Source organism: Rattus norvegicus, chromosome 1 (assembly GCF_036323735.1).
Source record: "Rattus norvegicus strain BN/NHsdMcwi chromosome 1, GRCr8, whole genome shotgun sequence".
In the NCBI taxonomy this organism is placed as follows: domain Eukaryota; kingdom Metazoa; phylum Chordata; class Mammalia; order Rodentia; family Muridae; genus Rattus; species Rattus norvegicus.
In genome coordinates, this window is record NC_086019.1 from 207,810,528 (window position 1) to 207,830,956 (window position 20,429).

General features: G+C 41.7%; 1 protein-coding gene across 7 annotated transcripts in view; it reads left to right on the forward strand.

The window, feature by feature from the left end:
* Nucleotides 1-20,429, forward strand: part of Kcnq1 (potassium voltage-gated channel subfamily Q member 1) — a 332,940-nt gene that overhangs the window by 89,394 nt on the left and 223,117 nt on the right. The window contains exon 11 of one of the 7 annotated variants that reach the window (XM_039092720.2): nt 10,713-10,837. The exons of 5 other annotated variants lie outside the window; for them this stretch is intronic. In XM_039092720.2, coding sequence (XP_038948648.1) covers nt 10,713-10,786 — 74 coding nt within the window. In that variant the 3' untranslated portion in view covers nt 10,787-10,837. Of the gene's footprint in view, nt 1-10,712; nt 10,856-20,429 lie in introns of those variants that run through there. One more of the 7 variants, XM_039092725.2, reaches the window with a different exon arrangement.

Below are 20,429 nucleotides of genomic sequence, written 5' to 3' on the forward strand. Positions count from 1 at the left end.
ACCGGTTACAGAGCAGACAGGCTAAGGGCACTCTACCTACCCTTCCTCTGGAGTAGAGCTGTATCAGGAGATCACAGCAGGAGTGAAAGGTCTCCTTACCAGAGAGACTTCTCTGGAGGTACATGTGCTGTTTCCATTATCATGACATACTGCCAAGCATTATCCCAGGAGACAGGGCTCTGTGGGTCTGGGATTCTCACATCCCTGGTCCCAGGTGTGGCGTGTACAGCCTTGAGTTTATAGCATAACCCTTGGGAGACAGCATAGGTGTCTGTAGAAGGGACTTCTCCTGTAGCTCTCAAATCTCTCTGAAAACCTCAGTGCTTGCCTCAGGGTGAATGACTCCAGCAGCTGTCTATAACTCAAACTTGAATGGTTCTGGTCTTTTCCTTCCCCTGAAAAGTGTGCACATTGATATAGTGAGCTAGGCCTGGGATGTGACTCATGTCACCACATGATTTTTGCTCAGCATCTCCTTGGAAGCCCCTTACTCTGTCCTGCTGGCTATTTCCTCTCAAGACCGTGCGCTGAGGCAAATAGTCCAGAGGTCCAGCATTCATGGTTCTTCATCCTCTGCCTCAATCTGCTTACAGACTGTATTACACAGTAGTTTCTCTTCTAAAGAATCTGGAGATGTCCTGAAGATGTACAAGAAGGTTCTATGCAGATGCTATGCCATTTCATCTGAGGGAACAGAGTATTCATGAATTGGGGGAACCTAGAAACCACACCTCCAAAGGCAGGGAGGAGAGGCCTTGCAAATATTCCTAACTTTCTTGCTAAGATGCAGTCCTGGGTGGAGGAGATACCTGATTGAAAGCACACACATGCACGCACGCACGCACGCACACACACACCACACACATACACACATATACACATACACACACATATACACATACACACACACATACACACACACACACACACACACACACACACACACACACACACACGCACACAAATAAAGATAGTTGGACCTTGGTACTTGAGGTCAGGGAAAGCCCTTTTTCCAGGGAGAGGTAGAAGCTTGAGCCAAAGGCACCTGTGTTCAGCTTATTCCCCTCCCCTGCCCCAACTACTTGCTTGCTCCAGCAATGATAGGTAACTCAGGGCCTAGTGCTGGTTCCTATGGTCCTGGTTTCTGCCATCAGAATCTTGCCTCTCACTCAGAACTGTTTGGCTCACCTTCAAGAGTCCCAGGCTCCATGGGAAGGCATCATTTGAATGTCCTGTTGGGAATTGGACATCCCATTTCAGTATCCAGGACACCAAGAACCATGCCCAGCCTCATGTGTCATGTGACCAGGTCTTATTCCTGGCAGGAAAGAAGCACTGATGTTGGACACTTGGTAGAGTGGGAACTAAGGGTTGAGACCAACACTGTGTGTGCAGCAGTGTCTCCTGAGTTGACACTCTGTCCCTCCACTCTGCTGTCATTTAGGTGCGTCTCTCCCTTCTCAGACTTCTTCCCAATGCCTAGGACCTGCCAGAATGTTTTGTGACTAAGTAGAATGTTCCAGGATCCACCAGAAACTTCCATCTCATTGGCAGTTGTAAGGGCAGTTTCAGGTATCGCAGACGGTGACCAACAGCATTGTTTCTCATCTTCTGACAAGTATCAGGGCCCCAGCCTACCAAGTCTAGCTTGTCCAAGAGCTGCTGATCTGTGTCCTGCGCCATTGTTCCCACCACCACATCTTGGCAGGAGGGTGGGAAGTGTTCAAGAAAGAGGCCATGGCTGTTCTGTGCTCTTGAAGGCTATCCTAGGCATCCCGTCTGTCAGAACCCAGTCTGGGCCCCACTTTACTGAGCGCCAAGCTGCTACATCCTCATCAGATGGCATGGGGATTTGGCTCAGGGCTGGCCACATCTCCATGAGCCCCTGGGATATACTCCCCGCCTGCCCACTGGAGCGGGCACAAAGGGCAATTGTGCCAACAAATGCCCAGTGCCCCTGCAGCTCTGCTTCAGGGGTAGGACCATTGTCTCAATGCAAATAGGGGCTTTCTGCTAATGCTAATGGGCAGGTTGGGCGTGAGCAGAGGCGGCAGGGATGCAGCCCTGTGCCTGCCCAGGAGAAGCATCACTCGATGTTTTCTGAATACGGGGCAGCAGTGTCCCTGCCGTCCATTCAGCCTGCTTAGTGTTATGAAGTCCGCAGTGATGTCTGTGGCATGTTAATGAGGTGCACGAGCAGAGAAAGCAGCACTGCTTGTGGAATGCTCCCACACCGTGCCGTCTCTTTCTGTTAATGAGATAAGTCAGCCTAGTCCAGAGCGACCAGATTTTAGAGACTGAACCACTGGTCTGGCCTCTCTGAGGACCTGGGGCAACCCCTACTTCACAGGTTACCTGATACATCCAAGTCTCCTTACCCAAGAGGCTCTTGGGAATCTTGAGCACTCTGGCATGGAGACGAGGTGCTAATCCCGGGCGGGGAGGGAGGGATGCCATCACTGGGAAAGCCCCAGAGTGCCTGCTCCCACGAGGCAGATCCCAAGCAGTCACACTGACTTTTAGTGCCAGGCCAAACCAGGACTTGGACCTCATCTGTGTGTGAGAACTATGAAGCCATCATCTTGTCCTTGCAGAGGACACTCACCTGTTCATGGTGTGCAAAAATCCACCTGCACACTGTCCTGTCAGTGTATGCTGAGTATAAGTGAGCTGCAGTGCTGGTCCCAACTAAAGATGATTAACAGAGGCTCGGAATCATGCAGAGATCTCCCAAGGACGCACGTGTCATAGGATACTCTACTAAGTTCTCCTAAGAGATGTGTGCAGGTGTATTGGACTGGTGGAAGCAGGGAAGGGAAGGGGTCTTTTTGTGGTAGCATCAGGGCTCAGACTACCCTGCAGTAAAAATGGGTCTGTGTCCCCTAAAAGAAGCACTGTGAAAAGCAGAAATTACTCTACTTCTCCCTCAAAGACCCACCACTCTTGCCAGGATCTTGTTGTGCCTTTAGTGGGTGTTGTTGTAGAAATATAAAAGTAAAACGGTAATGTTTTGGTCTTTTACCCTGCTAGGTCCTACACCTCAGTGCCCCAGATATCTGCTAGATATCTTGGCGGAAACACAGCCCAGCCCCACACTTTCCTACATTCAAACCCTCACATAAAAGAACACATAACACAGTAATCTTAGATCCAACTGGTAAGATATAATTGCCCACTTAAACATACAAAGCCCAGTACCATCTATACCTTGCACCTTTTATTTGCCAGGTCTCCAGCTTCTCCTTCTCCCACAAGGACTCCTCGCTTCTCCCCTCTCTCCATCTCCTGTCTCCTCTAACTCTTCTCAGTTCCCCATCATGTGTCTAAACAGTCCCTTTCCCACTTTTTTCATTCTCACTCTCCCAACTATATCAACTCTTCCATGCTTTAGTTTCTCCTTCTCCCACAACGACTCCTAGCTTCTCCCCTCTCTCCATCTCCTGTCTCCTCTAACTCTTCTCAGTTCCCCATCGTGTGCTTAACCAGTCCCTTTCCCACCTATCTTCATTACTCCTCTCCCAACGCTCTCAACTGTTCAATCCTTTCCCCCCCTCCTCAGGTTCTACTGGCTCAACTGTCGCCAACTGTCTTCTCTCACCCTATTCTCTGAATCTAATCCCCCTCTCGCTCCTGACTCCTCCCTCTGCCCAAATCTAGCGCTCTTGCCTTTATTTTACAAATTCAGAGAGAACACCAAGGCAAACCACAACAGTGGGGACAGAAACAAATGCTAACAGCTTAGAGAGGGTTCAGTGGACTATCTAGGCCTGAGAAGCATTGTCTCTCATGGAGGATTCAAGCCACATGCCATTCAACTTACTAGCATCCAAGAGGGATTGACATCCAGGTTCAAGGAAGAAGTGCAGAGAAACGCCCAGGGTCCTAGTTGGTGGAGAAGCCATTGTTCAAGTTCAGGCCCAAAGAACCTGACCCTAGTAACTTACTGCTGCTATTCATAGGAATCTTGAGGACTCACTGTAGGCCTAGTGGGCATCCCAACACTAGCAGCCACTGCTCAGTGATGGAATGGGTATGTTATATGCAGAGATACCACTGTAGGTGAGGCTTGATTGTTCCCACCTATGCAGTAGGTCTGCTAATGTGTGTCAAGCAGCATCTGTGACTTCCAGTTCACAAAGCTGTCACAGAAGTGCTCGCTGGATGCACGCTACTCCAGTCCAGGTTGGGTGTGAATTTATGGCCCCCACAGGATTGTATTTTAAATGTGCTACTGACTGTTGTTTCATGGACCCATCTCTTGCTCCATGACATCTGGTTGTGTTCTAGGTACTATCAAACTCCCACTTACACACACACACACACACAGAGACACACACAGAAATACACATACATATATGCACACATGCACACATATACTCACATATATTTGTGAGCATACATACAGTCACATACATGTGTACACTCATGTACACACACAAATACACATACACAGAAGCACATGTGTACACACATACATATACTGGTGTGCATACATATAAACACACACACATGCACACTCATGTACACACACAAATACACATACACAGAAGCACATGTGTACACACATACATATACTGGTGTGCATACATATAAACACACACACATGCACACTCATGCACACACACACACACACACCCCTCCTGCGAGGCGTTGCCCAGTGTTTTGATTTTATCTTTTCACACTGTCCTTCTCATTAGCTGTTCACATTGCTACCAGGGTGAGCCTCTGAGGCTTGCTTGCACATTTAGCTGGCCCTCCTTCTTCCTGAAGTCTAGGCTTCCTCAAGGGATGGTCTCGGTGAGCATTCAACTGCAGCTGGACTGCATTTTTTAATTGTGTACTTGCTCCTAGATGATGATTCAGTTGGGGAGAAAGATACATAGGAACATCTCTTTGTTCATGGCCTACCTTTTCACTCCTGGTGACTCTGAAAATTCTTCTTTGAATTTAGGTTACCTAAATTGTGATATATTAATGTGGTAGATTTTTTTTTTTAAATCATGGTTTGTGCTACTGACTCTTGAATCTGAGGGCTTATGTCTTTTGTCAAGCAAGCAAAGTGGTGACCATATCTACCGGAAACCGGGTGTATATATCTGCTTATGTGTGGAGGCCAGAGGACAACTTTGGGTATCATTCTCAGAAACATTGTCTCCTCCTTGGAGATGGACTCTCTCATTGGCCTAGAGTTCATTAATTAGGCTAGAGTGGCTGCCGGTCAGTGAACCCCAGGAATCCCGTTATCTCTGCTTCCACATTGCTGGAATTGCAAATACATGCCACCACACCATACATTTTTATATCAGTTCTGGAGATAAAACTAAGGTCCTGGTGAAGCAAGCCATTTACAGACTGAACTATCTTTCAAGCCCCCACCCCCCTTCTAGAATCTTCTGTTGGATCATCTCAGCTTGGCCTTGGCTATCTCATGACCTTCTCAGGCTATTCATACTGTTGTTGTTGCTAACTGCAGGTGTGTCTCGTCCACTGCCTTACCCAGCCACTGAGACAGTCCTTTTAATTACCATCTATTTTCTCATGTCTGTGTATCCTTACAGGGAGCTTTAAATCAGCTTGGTTTTAGCACCTTGTACCTCTCTCATATTTCACGTCACAACTATTAATTTTGAATTTATGTGAACATGTTTATTTTTGCAGCATCTATTGAAAATTACAACATCTGCAGTGCTTGTGGTCTAATTACTCTTGTTCATAGTAGCTTTTTGTCTATAAGATTCGTGGGGTAAAGAGCACATTACTCTCAAACAGGATGGCCCAGGGAACACGATCAGGGTCTTTGGGGACTCAAATTTACACAGGATTGTGTAGAGAGCCATGCATTGGGAGTAGAGACTTATGTCTTGGGAAGCAGGCCTCTGTCAAGCAAGGACCTTTGGTTTTACACACCAGGAAGGATAGACCAAGACAAGTGAATCTCCTTCATTTCCCTGCCCACAATGTGTGGGCTTTTTCATTTGCTTTGTTTATGTTTCTTTTGAGTCTACTCTTTTGCAGCCTCCATAGGGTCTAGTTCTACACTGGGGGGTAGGGGGTGTGGTTCTCAGTTACTGATTTTTGCCTCATGAAGATTCCAGACTCACTTCCTTTCTTTAGGGACCATCAGATTCCACATGTTGACTACTCAGCTAGGCTAAGTCCCAGGCCAGCTGTTCCAGGCTGAATGTGTTCTGCCCAGCTGCACCTGCTCTGTTACCAGCCCTCAGGACTGATTCCAGTGCCGTTTTTATCAGGTGATCCTAGAGGTACATGCAAGGCATGTGTTCCATTTCCACAAGCTTGCCCAGGGACTTGCAGGGAGTAGATTTTTAGGATAGAGGGTCTACTTGTTGCTAGACACAGAAGCTAATTCTCTGTGTGAGGACCAGAGACTGTTATCTGCAGCTGATTTAGAAACTCATTTCTAAGTACTGTGGGCCGTGTTGACTGTAGTGAGGTCCTGGAATCCCTAACAGGCACTCATGTTACTATGGGCAGGTGGTTTATAGATTAGCCTTGGGGAACCTCCCAAGTGTGAGGCCAGTGCCAGCTGCAGAGGTAAGCGCAGCTCTTCTGTGACTTCTCACCATGCTGCATCAGAGCCACCAGGGTGGAGGAGCCAGGCCTGACTAGGATAATAGTTGGCCTACTGCTCTTTGTGCCACTTCAGCTATGTTCTGGGCCTCAGAGATGTACAGCCCAGGACTTAATGGAAACTTCTAACAATCCTCTCAGTTGTCAAAAATGACTCACAGCAGCCTCAGTGTCCTGAGGAAGTTGGTCAGGACTTTTGGGTTAGAGAACCTCCCTCACAGATGGGATGTAGGCTCTGGTGAGACCAATAGGAAGGTTGGCCATAGCTTCTTGGGTAAGTTCTGAATCAGGTTCTTATCAGCACTCACACCTGGCCTCTCACTTCTATCGCCAGTGTCCTGATGACAGAGTGGGTGCACCCCCACTCTGATGACTGCCATCCCTGGGTTGGGTCCACATTGACTGCTCAGTTTTAATCCTGCTTTTATCTGCTTACTGTGACATGAGCATTAATGCCTGTCATTTTAAATTCTTTTGAAACTGGTTTGTGTTGTTTCTAGGCAAATATTTATGCCAATAATTTTGTGGCGTTCACCTGCTGCACAGACTCTGCAAACTAGTTTGAATCTGATGGGAAAGTGACCTATGAGCTTTACAATTTTTCTTGTGAGAAATATATTCAGTACTTTACTCTTTTGAATAATTCTGCTTCTGGCATTTAAACTTATTCTGTTGAAGAAGAAATAAAGTCCCCAGTTGGTGGCTATTTAGAAAAATAATGATGAAAATAATTGACATCAGATCCTACAACATATATGTAAAGCACCTAAATTATCGGTGACTAATTATTCTGTTTTAATTTGAGGAGGGGGCATATGTACACAGATGCAGGTGCCTGCATAGAGTAGAGGTATCAGATCCTCTGGAGCCGGAGTCACAGAAGTTGTAAGCTACCCTGTGTAGGTGCTAAGAACCAAACTAGAGTCCTCTGTGTGAACACTATGCTCTCCTCACTGCTAAGCCATCTCTCCAGCTCCATGCGTTGGTGTTTCTTAAAGCAACTTACAACTAAGAACAGGAAAATAAAAGGGAGAAGGAAAAAAATCTATACGTAGCTTTGTGGATTTTAATGCCTCTATTATTAGAGATGATACTGTTGGACACAGAAATGTAGATCTGAACAATACTTTGGATCATGTTGACTTAATTAACGCTGGTAGAGAACAGCAGGATAAACATGGCTGCCAGCTACACAGAGAGCACATGCCAGGGCAGACTATATTTCTGAGCTCTGAAAAAACTTCATAAACTTAAAGTTACTCAAGTCATATGTTTTTTTTTACCACAAAAGAATTAAATTAAAAATCAATTAAGAAGATGGCAAATTCTGAAATATATGGAAAATAAAGAACATGTCTTTGAATAGCACAGGGTCAGAGAAGAAATCTAAGAGAACAGTGAGTGTTTTAAATCAAATGAAAGTGAAAACACAACATGCTCTCATTTATAGGGCACTGCTAAAACAGTTCTTAGAGGACCGTACAGCACTGTGCGAGCACTTCAGAGAAGGCCTCATACTGGGAACTATAAAACAGCTAAATAAACCAAAATAGGTAGACCGAAGGAAAATAAGAATTTGCGAGGGGAGTAGGAAACTAAAAACAGGAAAAAATAATGAAACCAATGCTGATTTTTTTTTAACCAGGAAAATCAATAAGTGACTAACCAGATAGACCAAAGAGCAAGAGTGATGTCGCAACTTGTCAGTGTCAGAAGTGAGATACTCAGCTCCATACAAATGACAGGTCTTAAAACCACAAAACTATCCTGTGCAGCAGTTTGTTACTAAATTCTACAGCTTAGGGGAAATGGAAAATTTCTTGGGAAAGGTAAAATGCAGAGAGATGTAAGGCAGCTATATACCATGGATTCCCCCTCCCTCCCCCCCCCTCTCTCTCTCTCTCTCTCTCTCTCACACACACACACACACACACACACACATATGTATATATAAGTATATATATGCATACATATATATATACACACATATGCACACACACATATACACATACGTACATATATGAGAAGCATACTCCTGGATCATGTTGTTTCCTGATGAATCCTGCCATGTGTCTAACAAAAAGCAAAATTTAGATAGTTTCTTTTAATGGAGGGAATTATTTTACGTTCCAAGACCAGCATTGCGCTGATAGGAAACCTAGCCAAAATCATTATAAAAAGGAAAAAGTAGATAAATATTATTTGTAAACACAAATCCAAAAGTTTTAAGCAAAAATCCATTAAATCCAAAAATCAATTAGGGTTCAGGTATACAAAGTTAGTTTGAATTCAATTAGTAAAATGAAACATAATAAATGACAAAAAGTAGCCATATTTATTTCAGAAGACGCAGAGAACGTACTTGACAAAAATCTAGCAAAGATTAATTAGAAAGTATTAAAAAGAATAGGCGCTTCCTTAGGCTGAAACAGGTTATTGACAAACCCTGCAGTTAACATATTCAATGCATAAATACCTGCTTTCCCCATAAGTCAGGAATACAAACACCTGGTCAGATTTCTATTTAGCATTAAGTTGGAGATGCTTGACTTTGGAATAAGGTAAGAAACGGCAAGTTGGAAAAGAAATGAAACTGGCAGTTATTTGTAGATTTCTTGGTTATCTGTATAGAAAAGCTGATGCTTCAGATTGGCCACTGGAATATAGGGATTCAGTTCAGTTGTGGATACATGGTAGCTCTGCAAAAGACAACTCTACTTCTAAATTCTACTACACATAATGCAGAATTGAAAACGTTTAAATACTCCTCTGAGTAGCACTAAACATGTGAAACATTTAAATGCATCTGACAAAAGAGCTCTCCTTTTGAACCTATATAACTATGTTGATGAAACATCAAGAAAAATAAATATAGATACATGTTAGGTTCACATATTAGGTTCAATATTGATTTCTAAATTCAGTATAAAGCCAGTCAAAGACCAGCATGCAGATAGCCTAGAATAACAAAGTGACTTTAAACATGAACAAGGTTTGAGGATTAACACCAAATGTATGTCAGCATAAAAAGTAAGTAGGTAGTGGGGAGACTGGATCAGATAGACATTCATATTTATTATAGGTGTTTTCTAACCCACATGTGAAGGTTATGCTTTGTTTTGTTTTGTTCTGTGGGAAGAAGACAAGATGGAAAAACTGGATATCCATTTCAAACAAATGGTCATAGAACTGAATTCAAAGGCTAAAACTTACAATACTATAGTTAAGGCTGTTTTTGACTCAGCATTAATAGCATGTGAGCAATAGGAACAAACTGGTCAACCAGGCTTCTCAAGCAAGCTTTTTGAAAGCTACAATGAAAAAGACAGATATTGAAAGAAAGTATTCTTTGTCCTTTTGTGCTCTGCATGTGCATGTGGAGTTGTGCATGTCCATGCAGAGGACAAGTGATGGCTGTCTTTTTTTATGGCTATCTTCTTTTCCTCAAGCAACCTCTCACTGAATTGGAAGTTCAGTGTTTCAGTCAGACTGGCAGGTCAGAAAGCTCCCAGAATCTGCCCATCCATCCCCAATGCTAGGGTTACAGTTATGTGCATCATGCCATAGTGTAGATGCTGGGGATTTGAACACCAGTTTCCACGTTTGCACATCAAGCATTGTTGCCCAACTGAGTCACTATCCCAAACCTCAAAATATTTTAAAATCAGATACCTGATACTTAATAAAGAACTTCTATTTAGAATATGCGATGGATACTTTAAACTGAAAACTAAGACAAGTAACACATTGCACAAGTGGATAAATCGATTAAACCAATACTACATGGCAAGGAAGACATACAGCGAAGCATTCAAGGCAATGCCCAGCATCATTAGTTAGTGGAGAAATGCACAAAGGTAGACTCTACTCCATAACTACTAACTGCCTAAAATTGAGGAGACTGACCAGGTATTGGTGAGGACATGAAAGACAGTTGTATGTCATGTCGTGGTCACAGTGATTCAGGAACACTGGAAAACAGTTGTTTAATGGTCTCTCTCCCTCTCCCCCTCTCTCCCTCTCTTCTCTCCCTCTCTCCCTCTCTTCTGTGTCCTCTCTCTCTCTCTCTCTCTCTCTCTCTCTCTCTCTCTCTCTCTCTCTCTCTCTCAAAACATTCCAAGTCCAGTCAACATTTGAACAGAGATTTCCCCCGCAATGGAATACTACTCAGAAATACAAAGGAATGAACTATTGATACACCTAACGTGGATGAATCACCAAGCAATTACAGTGAGTGAAAGAAGCCAGACAAAGAGTTTATGCTGTCGTCTTCTGTTACCACAGCACTCTAGAAAATGAAGTCTAACTTAGAGTGACAGAAAGGTCAATAATTACCGAGGGGTGGAGCAGTGGTAGGGGAAGTCCAAAAGGGCAAGAGGAAGCTCCTGGGAGCACTGGATATGCTCATTACCTTAATTGTGGCAGTGATTTCAATGCATGTCAAAAGTTACCAAATCCTACAATTTAAACACGTGCCTTTTATTATATTCCAGCTGTACCTCAGCAAAGCCAGTAATAGAATATATAAAATTTGCACAGCGCAAAAAAAAAAAAACCACCAAAAATAAAATTTAAGCAGTAATCTGGGGGGTGGGGGTGGAGTTGCCACCCATATTGTAGGCACAGAGTGAATTATTTTCATCTATTTTTTCAAAGCTCTTTATAGTGAGAAGATGAGAGACTTAAAAAAAAAGGAAATGCTACTGATTCCAGGGTAAAAAAGATGCCAGACTGGTTCACTTACGATAGAGTGCAAATACAAGCAAGGGTTGTTTCTTCGATTAAGTTAGACACCAATAATACATCATGGGTGTGTATATAGGGAAACAGCCCTAGTCACTGATGTTGGAAGAAAAAAATGGATCCAATGTCAGTGGATTTCTAAAGTAAAACTGTACACAATTTTCAACTCTTCTATGAATTGATAATGTACATTTGCCTGGAGATACTGATGGCTATGATTGCTATGTAGCAAAACAATGTGAATTGCTAATATATCCATCTAATGAAGGTCTGCTTATTCGATGAGGATCTATCAGTCATTAAAACTATGAGAACGGCTTCCCCTTCCCCCCTGCAGTGTGAAGGACAGCCCTGATATCTGATCCCACAAGTTACAGAATCTCTTGGCTCAGCAGAGTATGACAGGTTCCACCATGCCTTTGTGAATGGTGTCATGGATCTGTCTGCTTGTGTTCTAAAACAGTTGAAAACATCAGAACTATGGTCTCTTTAAAGTGGCTGGCAGGATAGTTCAGTGAGTAAAGATACCTACTGCCAAGCCTGATGACCTGAGTTTGATAACTGGGATCTACATGTTGGAAAAAGAACTAATTCCTACATGTTCTCTTTTGGCCCCCACGCACATGCTGTGATGTGCACCCACCACCACCCTGCATGCACATGCGCTCACACGCACACGCACATACAATAAATGTAAAATCTTTTAAATTTGCACAGAACAAAATTGCATAACCATCTGGACCTAATACAAAATCGTAATTGCTTTTAGTCTTTTCTGTGGTAATGTATTCCAAATTAGTTTAGTGCATGCTTTAAGGGATAATTTATTCATTGCTATGTAATTTCCTGAAGCATTTCAACTGTGTTGACACTTGGTAGCAGCTAATTTTCTTTCAGTAGTTTATGCTCTTTTCTATAAATTTTTCTTGCCTGTGCCTTTATAGTTTTGCTTTTTTCTTAGTCAAGTTCATGAGTGAGTAATTTAGCTATTCTGTTAATTATTAAAATATTATGTTTATTATCTTATCAGAAAATTACCTTTGTCTATATTTGTTTTCTTCTTAGTCATCTTGAGTCACAATATCTATTAATTCCATCTTCCTAATTATCTTTAATTTATGTGTTTTCTTTTTAAACTTAATTAAGGGTAATATTTAGTTCACTAATTTAAAGTCCCTTTACCAAGAGACATTTGAAGAGCTATAAATTTTCCTCTGATCACAGCTTTAGCTGTGATATGTAGGGCTTAGTATGAAATATGACCCATTTCATTGCCTTTTTTGATAATTTTTGTGTTTCATTTTTTCTCTTTAATCTAGAGTTCTTTTTAAATGTTTGCTTAATTTTTAAGCAATAAATTTTTATCACTGTTATTTATTTCTTGTTTAATAGGATTACAGTGAAAGGATGCAGTCTGTGAAAGCTCCAGTTTTCTTAAAAGAGCTCCTTTGCAGATCAAAGTCTAAAAATAAGACTTTTGTAATTTGTAATTTGTAACTTGGGATATGACCTGTTTCACATACCTAAGTAAAAACACACCTTCTTTATTTGAGGGGCTCAGGTTTGTTTGTATAAACAGATAAAATACATGACGATGGATTATACATCCATTTATATTTACTTATTTATTTAATTAGTTGGGTCTTTTTCCCCCTCTATTCACTTCACCCCAACTTAATACATCTAAGTATTTTTGAAATAATGAAATTAAATCATTCCTTTACAGCTATGCTCTTTGAAAACGTAGGCAAATTCATAGCATTCGGGCTACACTCATGCTTTTTGAGGCCACAGCCCTTTCCCACCATTTATTATCATATGACCCTGATTCATACACTTTCGATGCTTCTATAACACATCAGGGAAATCGAGTTTCTAACTTTGGGGCCAGCTCATTGGGCAAAGACGCTTTCTGTCAAGACTGATGACCTGGAACCAATTCCCTTCACCCATATGCTAAGAGGAGGAAAATGGTTACTATAAGTTGTTCTCTGATGCACGCACACACACACAGAGCAGCACATATGTATTCGCACACATATGCGTGTGTGTACACACAGGGACACGTAAAAAATTAAGTAAAATATAATTTTAAAACAATGGTGAGAAAAGTCTACTTGCCTACTGCAAGGATTACCACAGTGAACAAATGTGAGGATGTTCGTCTCTACCCTGCATACAATGGAAACTGGTGTCTGTCTCCTCTAATTTGACTCCATGTTGTATCAACGCCAGACTTATTCTCTTCTATCAGACAACTCTGGGCTCCATCATCTTCTATTTTATTTCTCATGCCATAAATCTTGGTGGGGGGGAGGGATACTTTTCTCTTAAAAATTATATTACCTAGTTATGGTCTTAGATTTACAGTTGACTGTACATATAGACTCATATATACATACGTACATACACACATATACTTATATAGGATCTTTTTCTTTATGTTATATATTTACTTACACTCTTGTTGCCTAGATTGATAAACAATGATTTTATTCTCTAATATTTTCCTGATGTTCATACAATACACAGTGAAACATGACGCACATATCACAAAGAAGCCTTGTTGTTGTTCTGAAACGCGCGGAAGCCACATCATGCATGCTTTTCTGCACCTTGATTTTCTTACAGTCACACCACTACAACTTCATCCTCCCTTGTAGGCCTTCTCTCCTTCATCCCCAATTGTAGGCCTACACCATGATAGTCTTAGTTGCTTGAAATATATTTTGCTTTAGGTTTAAGCTAGTTTTCTAAAAGTCTTTCTTAAACTCACTTCCCAGTGTTCAGGCTATTTTTCTATGCGGTGAATTCACAAACTTCGTTTGCCAGGGTTGTCAAAAACAAATGCTGAATCAAGATGTTTCTCAAAAAGCAGGGGCCCACAAGACTGACATTGGAGTGCCAGCAGGATGCTTTTCTCTTAAAATCTCTCTCCTTGATTCCCAGATGGCCTCTTTTTTTTTTTTTTTATTAACTTGAGTATTTCTTATATACATTTCGAGTGTTATTCCCTTTCGCGGTTTCCGGGCAAACATCCCCCTCCCCCCTCCCCTTCCTTATGGGTGTTCCCCTCCCAACCCTCCCCCCATTGCCGCCCTCCCCCCCATAGTCTAGTTCACTGGGGGTTCAGTCTTAGCAGGACCCAGGGCTTCCCCTTCCACTGGTGCTCTTACTAGGATATTCATTGCTACCTATGGGGTCAGAGTCCAGGGTCAGTCCATGTATAGTCTTTAGGTAGTGGCTTAGACCCTGGAAGCTCTGGTTGCTTGACATTGTTGTACATATGGGGTCTCGAGCCCCTTCAAGCTCTTCCAGTTCTTTCTCTGATTCCTTCAATGAGGGACCTATTCTCAGTTCAGTGGTTTGCTGCTGGCATTCGCCTCTGTATTTGCTGTATTCTGGCTGTGTCTCTCAGGAGCGATCTACATCCGGCTCCTGTCGGTCTGCACTTCTTTGCTTCATCCATCTTGTCTAATTGGGTGGCTGTATATGTATGGGCCACATGTGCGGCAGGCTCTGAATGGGTGTTCCTTCAGTCTCTGTTTTAATCTTTGCCTCTCCCTTCCCTGCCAAGGGTATTCTTTTTCCTCATTTAAAGAAGGAGTGAAGCATTCACATTTTGATCATCCGTCTTGAGTTTCATTTGTTCTAGGGATCTAGGGTAATTCAAGCATTTGGGCTAATAGCCACTTATCAATGAGTGCATACCATGTATGTCTTTCTGTGATTGGGTTAGCTCACTCAGGATGATATTTTCCAGTTCCAACCATTTGCCTACGAATTTCATAAACTCGTTGTTTTTGATAGCTGAGTAATATTCCATTGTGTAGATGTACCACATTTTCTGTATCCATTCCTCTGTTGAAGGGCATCTGGGTTCTTTCCAGTTTCTGGCTATTATAAGGCTGCAATGAACATAGTGGAGCACGTGTCTCTTTTATATGTTGAGGTATCTTTCGGGAATATGCCCAAGAGAGGTATAGCTGGATCCTCAGGCAGTTCAATGTCCAATTTTCTGAGGAACCTCCAGACTGATTTCCAGAATGGTTTTACCAGTCTGCAATCCCACCAACAATGGAGGAGTGTTCCTCTTTCTCCACATCCTCGCCAGCATCTGCTGTCCCCTGAGTTTTTGATCTTAGCCATTCTCACTGGTGTGAGGTGAAATCTCAGGGTTGTTTTGATTTGCATTTCCCTTATGACTAAAGATGTTGAACATTTCTTTAGGTGTTTCTCAGCCATTCGGCATTCCTCAGCTGTGAATTCTTTGTTTAGCTCTGAACCCCATTTTTTAATAGGGTTATTTGTTCCCCTGCGGTCTAACTTCTTGAGTTCTTTGTATATTTTGGATATAAGGCCTCTATCTGTTGTAGGATTGGTAAAGATCTTTTCCCAATCTGTTGGTTGCCGTTTTGTCCTAACCACAGTGTTCTTTGCCTTACAGAAGCTTTGCAGTTTTATGAGATCCCATTTGTCGATTCTTGATCTTAGAGCATAAGCCATTGGTGTTTTGTTCAGGAAATTTTTTCCAGTGCCCATGTGTTCCAGATGCTTCCCTAGTTTTTCTTCTATTAGTTTGAGTGTGTCTGGTTTGATGTGGAGGTCCTTGATCCACTCGGACTTAAGCTTTGTACAGGGTGATAAGCATGGATCGATCTGCATTCTTCTACATGTTGACCTCCAGTTGAACCAGCACCATTTGCTGAAAATGCTATCTTTTTTCCATTGGATGGTTTTGGCTCCTTTGTCAAAAATCAAGTGACCATAGGTGTGTGGGTTCATTTCTGGGTCTTCAATTCTATTCCATTGGTCTATCTGTCTGTCTCTGTACCAATACCATGCAGTTTTTATCACTATTGCTCTGTAATACTGCTTGAGTTCAGGGATAGTGATTCCCCCTGAAGTCCTTTTATTGTTGAGGATAGCTTTAGCTATCCTGGGTTTTTTGTTATTCCAGATGAATTTGCAAATTGTTCTGTCTAACTCTTTGAAGAATTGGATTGGTATTTTGATGGGGATTGCATTGAATCTGTAGATTGCTTTTGGTAAAATGGCCATTTTTACTATATTAATCCTGCCAATCCATGAGCATGGGAGATCTTTCCATCTTCTAAGGTCTTCTTCAATTTCTTTCCTCAGTGTCTTGAAGTTCTTATTGTACAGATCTTTTACTTGCTTGGTTAAAGTCACACCGAGGTACTTTCTATTATTTGGGTCTATTATGAAGGGTGTCGTTTCCCTAGTTTCTTTCTCGGCTTGTTTCTCTTTTGTATAGAGGAAGGCAACTGATTTATTTGAGTTAATTTTATACCCAGCCACTTTGCTGAAGTTGTTTATCAGCTTTAGCAGTTCTCTGGTGGACCTTTTGGGATCACTTAAATATACTATCATATCATCTGCAAATAGTGATATTTTGACCTCTTCTTTTCCGATCTGTATCCCCTTGATCTCCTTTTGTTGTCTGATTGCTCTGGCTAGAACTTCAAGAACTATATTGAATAAGTAGGGAGAGAGTGGGCAGCCTTGTCTAGTCCCTGATTTTAGTGGGATTGCTTCAAGTTTCTCTCCATTTAGTTTAATATTAGCAACTGGTTTGCTGTATATGGCTTTTACTATGTTTAGGTATGGGCCTTGAATTCCTATTCTTTCCAGGACTTTTATCATGAAGGGGTGCTGAATTTTGTCAAATGCTTTCTCAGCATCTAATGAAATGATCATGTGGTTCTGTTCTTTCAGTTTGTTTATATAATGGATCACGTTGATGGTTTTCCGTATATTAAACCATCCCTGCATGCCTGGGATGAAGCCTACTTGATCATGGTGGATGATTGTTTTGATGTGCTCTTCAATTCGGTTTGCCAGAATTTTGTTGAGTATTTTTGCGTCGATATTCATAAGGGAAATTGATCTGAAGTTCTCTTTCTTTGTTGTGTCTTTGTGTGGTTTAGGTATAAGAGTAATTGTGGCTTCATAGAAGGAATTCGGTAGTGCTCCATCTGTTTCAATTTTGTGGAATAGTTTGGATAATATTGGTATGAGGTCTTCTATGAAGGTTTGATAGAATTCTGCACTAAACCCCTCTGGACCTGGGCTCTTTTTGGTTGGGAGACCTTTAATGACTGCTTCTATTTCCTTAGGAGTTATGGGGTTGTTTAACTGGTTTATCTGTTCCTGATTTAACTTCGATACCTGGTATCTGTCTAGGAAATTGTCCATTTCCTGAAGATTTTCAAGTTTTGTTGAATATAAGCTTTTATAGTAAGATCTGATGATTTTTTGAATTTCCTCTGAATCTGTAGTTATGTCTCCCTTTTCGTTTCTGATTTTGTTAATTTGGACGCACTCTCTGTGTCCTCTCGTTAGTCTGGCTAAGGGTTTATCTATCTTGTTGATTTTCTCAAAGAACCAACTTTTGGTTCTGTTGATTCTTTCTATGGTCCTTTTTGTTTCTACTTGGTTGATTTCAGCTCTGAGTTTGATTATTTCCTGCCTTCTACTCCTCCTGGGTGTATTTGCTTCTTTTTGTTCTAGAGCTTTTAGGTGTGCTGTCAAGCTGCTGACATATGCTCTTTCCTGTTTCTTTCTGCAGGCACTCAGCGCTATGAGTTTTCCTCTTAGCACAGCTTTCATTGTGTCCCATAAGTTTGGGTATGTTGTACCTTCATTTTCATTAAATTCTAAAAAGTTTTTAATTTCTTTCTTTATTTCTTCCTTGACCAGGTTACCATTGAGTAGAGCATTGTTCAATTTCCACGTATATGTGGGCATTCTTCCCTTATTGTTATTGAAGACCAGTTTTAGGCCGTGGTGGTCTGATAGCACGCATGGGATTATTTCTATCTTTCTGTACCTGTTGAGGCACGTTTTTTGACCAATTATATGGTCAATTTTGGAGAAAGTACCACGAGGAGCTGAGAAGGTATATCCTTTTGCTTTAGGATAGAATGTTCTATAAATATCTGTTAAGTCCATTTGGCTCATGACTTCTCTTAGTCTGTCTACGTCTCTGTTTAATTTCTGTTTCCATTATCTGTCCATTGATGAGAGTGGGGTGTTGAAATCTCCTACTATTATTGTGTGAGGTGCAATGTGTGTTTTGAGCTTTAGTAAGGTTTCTTTTACGTATGTAGGTGCCCTTGTATGTGGGGCATAGATATTTAGGATTGAGAGTTCATCTTGGTGGATTTTTCCTTTGTTGAATATGAAGTGTCCTTCCTTATCTTTTTTGATGACTTTTAGTTGAAAATTGATTTTATTTGATATTAGAATGGCTACTCCAGCTTGCTTCTTCTGACCATTTGCTTGGAAAGTTGTTTTCCAGCCTTTCACTTTGAGGTAGTGTCTGTCTTTGTCTCTGAGGTGTGTTTCCTGTAGGCAGCAGAATGCAGGGTCCTCGTTGCATATCCAGTTTGTTAATCTATGTCTTTTTATTGGGGAGTTGAGGCCATTGATGTTGAGAGATATTAGGGAATAGTGATTATTGCTTCCTGTTATATTCATATTTGGATATGAGGTTATGTTTGTGTGCTTTTCTTCTCTTTGTTTTGTTGCCAAGATGATTAGTTTCTTGTTTCTTCTAGGGTATAGCTTGCCTCCTTATGTTGGGCTTTACCATTTATTATCCTTTGTAGTGCTGGATTTGTAGAAAGATATTGTGTAAATTTGGTTTTGTCATGGAATATCTTGGTTTTTCCATCTATGTTAATTGAGAGTTTTGCAGGATACAGTAACCTGGGCTGGCATTTGTGTTCTCTTAGGGTCTGTATGACATCTGTCCAGGATCTTCTGGCTTTCATAGTTTCTGGCGAAAAGTCTGGTGTGGTTCTGATAGGTCTGCCTTTATATGTTACTTGACCTTTTTCCCTTACTGCTTTTAATATTCTTTCTTTATTTTGTGCGTTTGGTGTTTTGAGTATTATGTGATGGGAGGAGTTTCTTTTCTGGTCCAATCTATTTGGAGTTCTGTAGGCTTCTTGTATGCCTATGGGTATCTCTTTTTTTAGGTTAGGGAAGTTTTCTTCTATGATTTTGTTGAAGATATTTACTGGTCCTTTGAGCTGGGAGTCTTCACTCTCTTCTATACCTATTATCCTTAGGTTTGATCTTCTCATTGAGTCCTGGATTTCCTGTATGTTTTGGACCAGTAGCTTTTTCCGCTTTACATTATCTTTGACAGTTGAGTCAATGATTTCTATGGAATCTTCTGCTCCTGAGATTCTCTCTTCCATCTCTTGTATTCTGTTGGTGAAGCTTGTATCTACAGCTCCTTGTCTCTTCTTTTGGTTTTCTATATCCAGGGTTGTTTCCATGTGTTCTTTCTTGATTGCTTCTATTTCCATTTTTAATTCCTTCAACTGTTTGATTGTGTTTTCCTGGAATTCTTTCAGAGATTTTTGTGACTCCTCTCTATGGGCTTCTACTTGTTTATTTATGTTTTCCTGGAATTCTTTCAGGGATTTTTGCCATTCCTCTCTGTAGGCTTCTACTTGTTCTCTAAGGGAGTTCTTCACGTCTTTCTTGAAGTCCTCCAGCATCATGATCAAATATGATTTTGAAACTAGATCTTGCTTTTCTGGTGTGTTTGGATATTCCATGTTTTCTTTGGTGGGAGAATTGGGCTCCGATGATGCCATGTAATCTTGGTTTCTGTTGCTTGGGTTCTTGCGCTTGCCTCTCGCCATCAGATTATCTCTAGTGTTACTTTGTTCTGCTATTTCTCACAGTGGCTAGACTGTCCTGTAAGCCTGTGTGTCAGGAGTGCTGTAGACCTGTTTTCCTCTCTTTCAGTCAGTTATGGGGACAGAGTGTTCTGCTTTCGGGCGTGTAGTTTTTCCTCTCTACAGGTCTTCAGCTGTTCCTGTGGGCCTGTGTCTTGAGTTCACCAGGCAGCTTTCTTGCAGCAGAAAAGTTGGTCTTACCTGTGGTCCCGAGGCTCAAGTTTGCTCGCGGGGTGCTGCCCACGGGCTCTCTGTGGCGGCAGCAACCAGGAAGACCTGTGCTGCCCCTTCCGGGAGCTTCAGTGCACCAGGGTTCCAGATGGCCTTTGGTGTTTTCCTCTGGCGTCTGAGATGTATGTACAGAGAGCAGTCTCT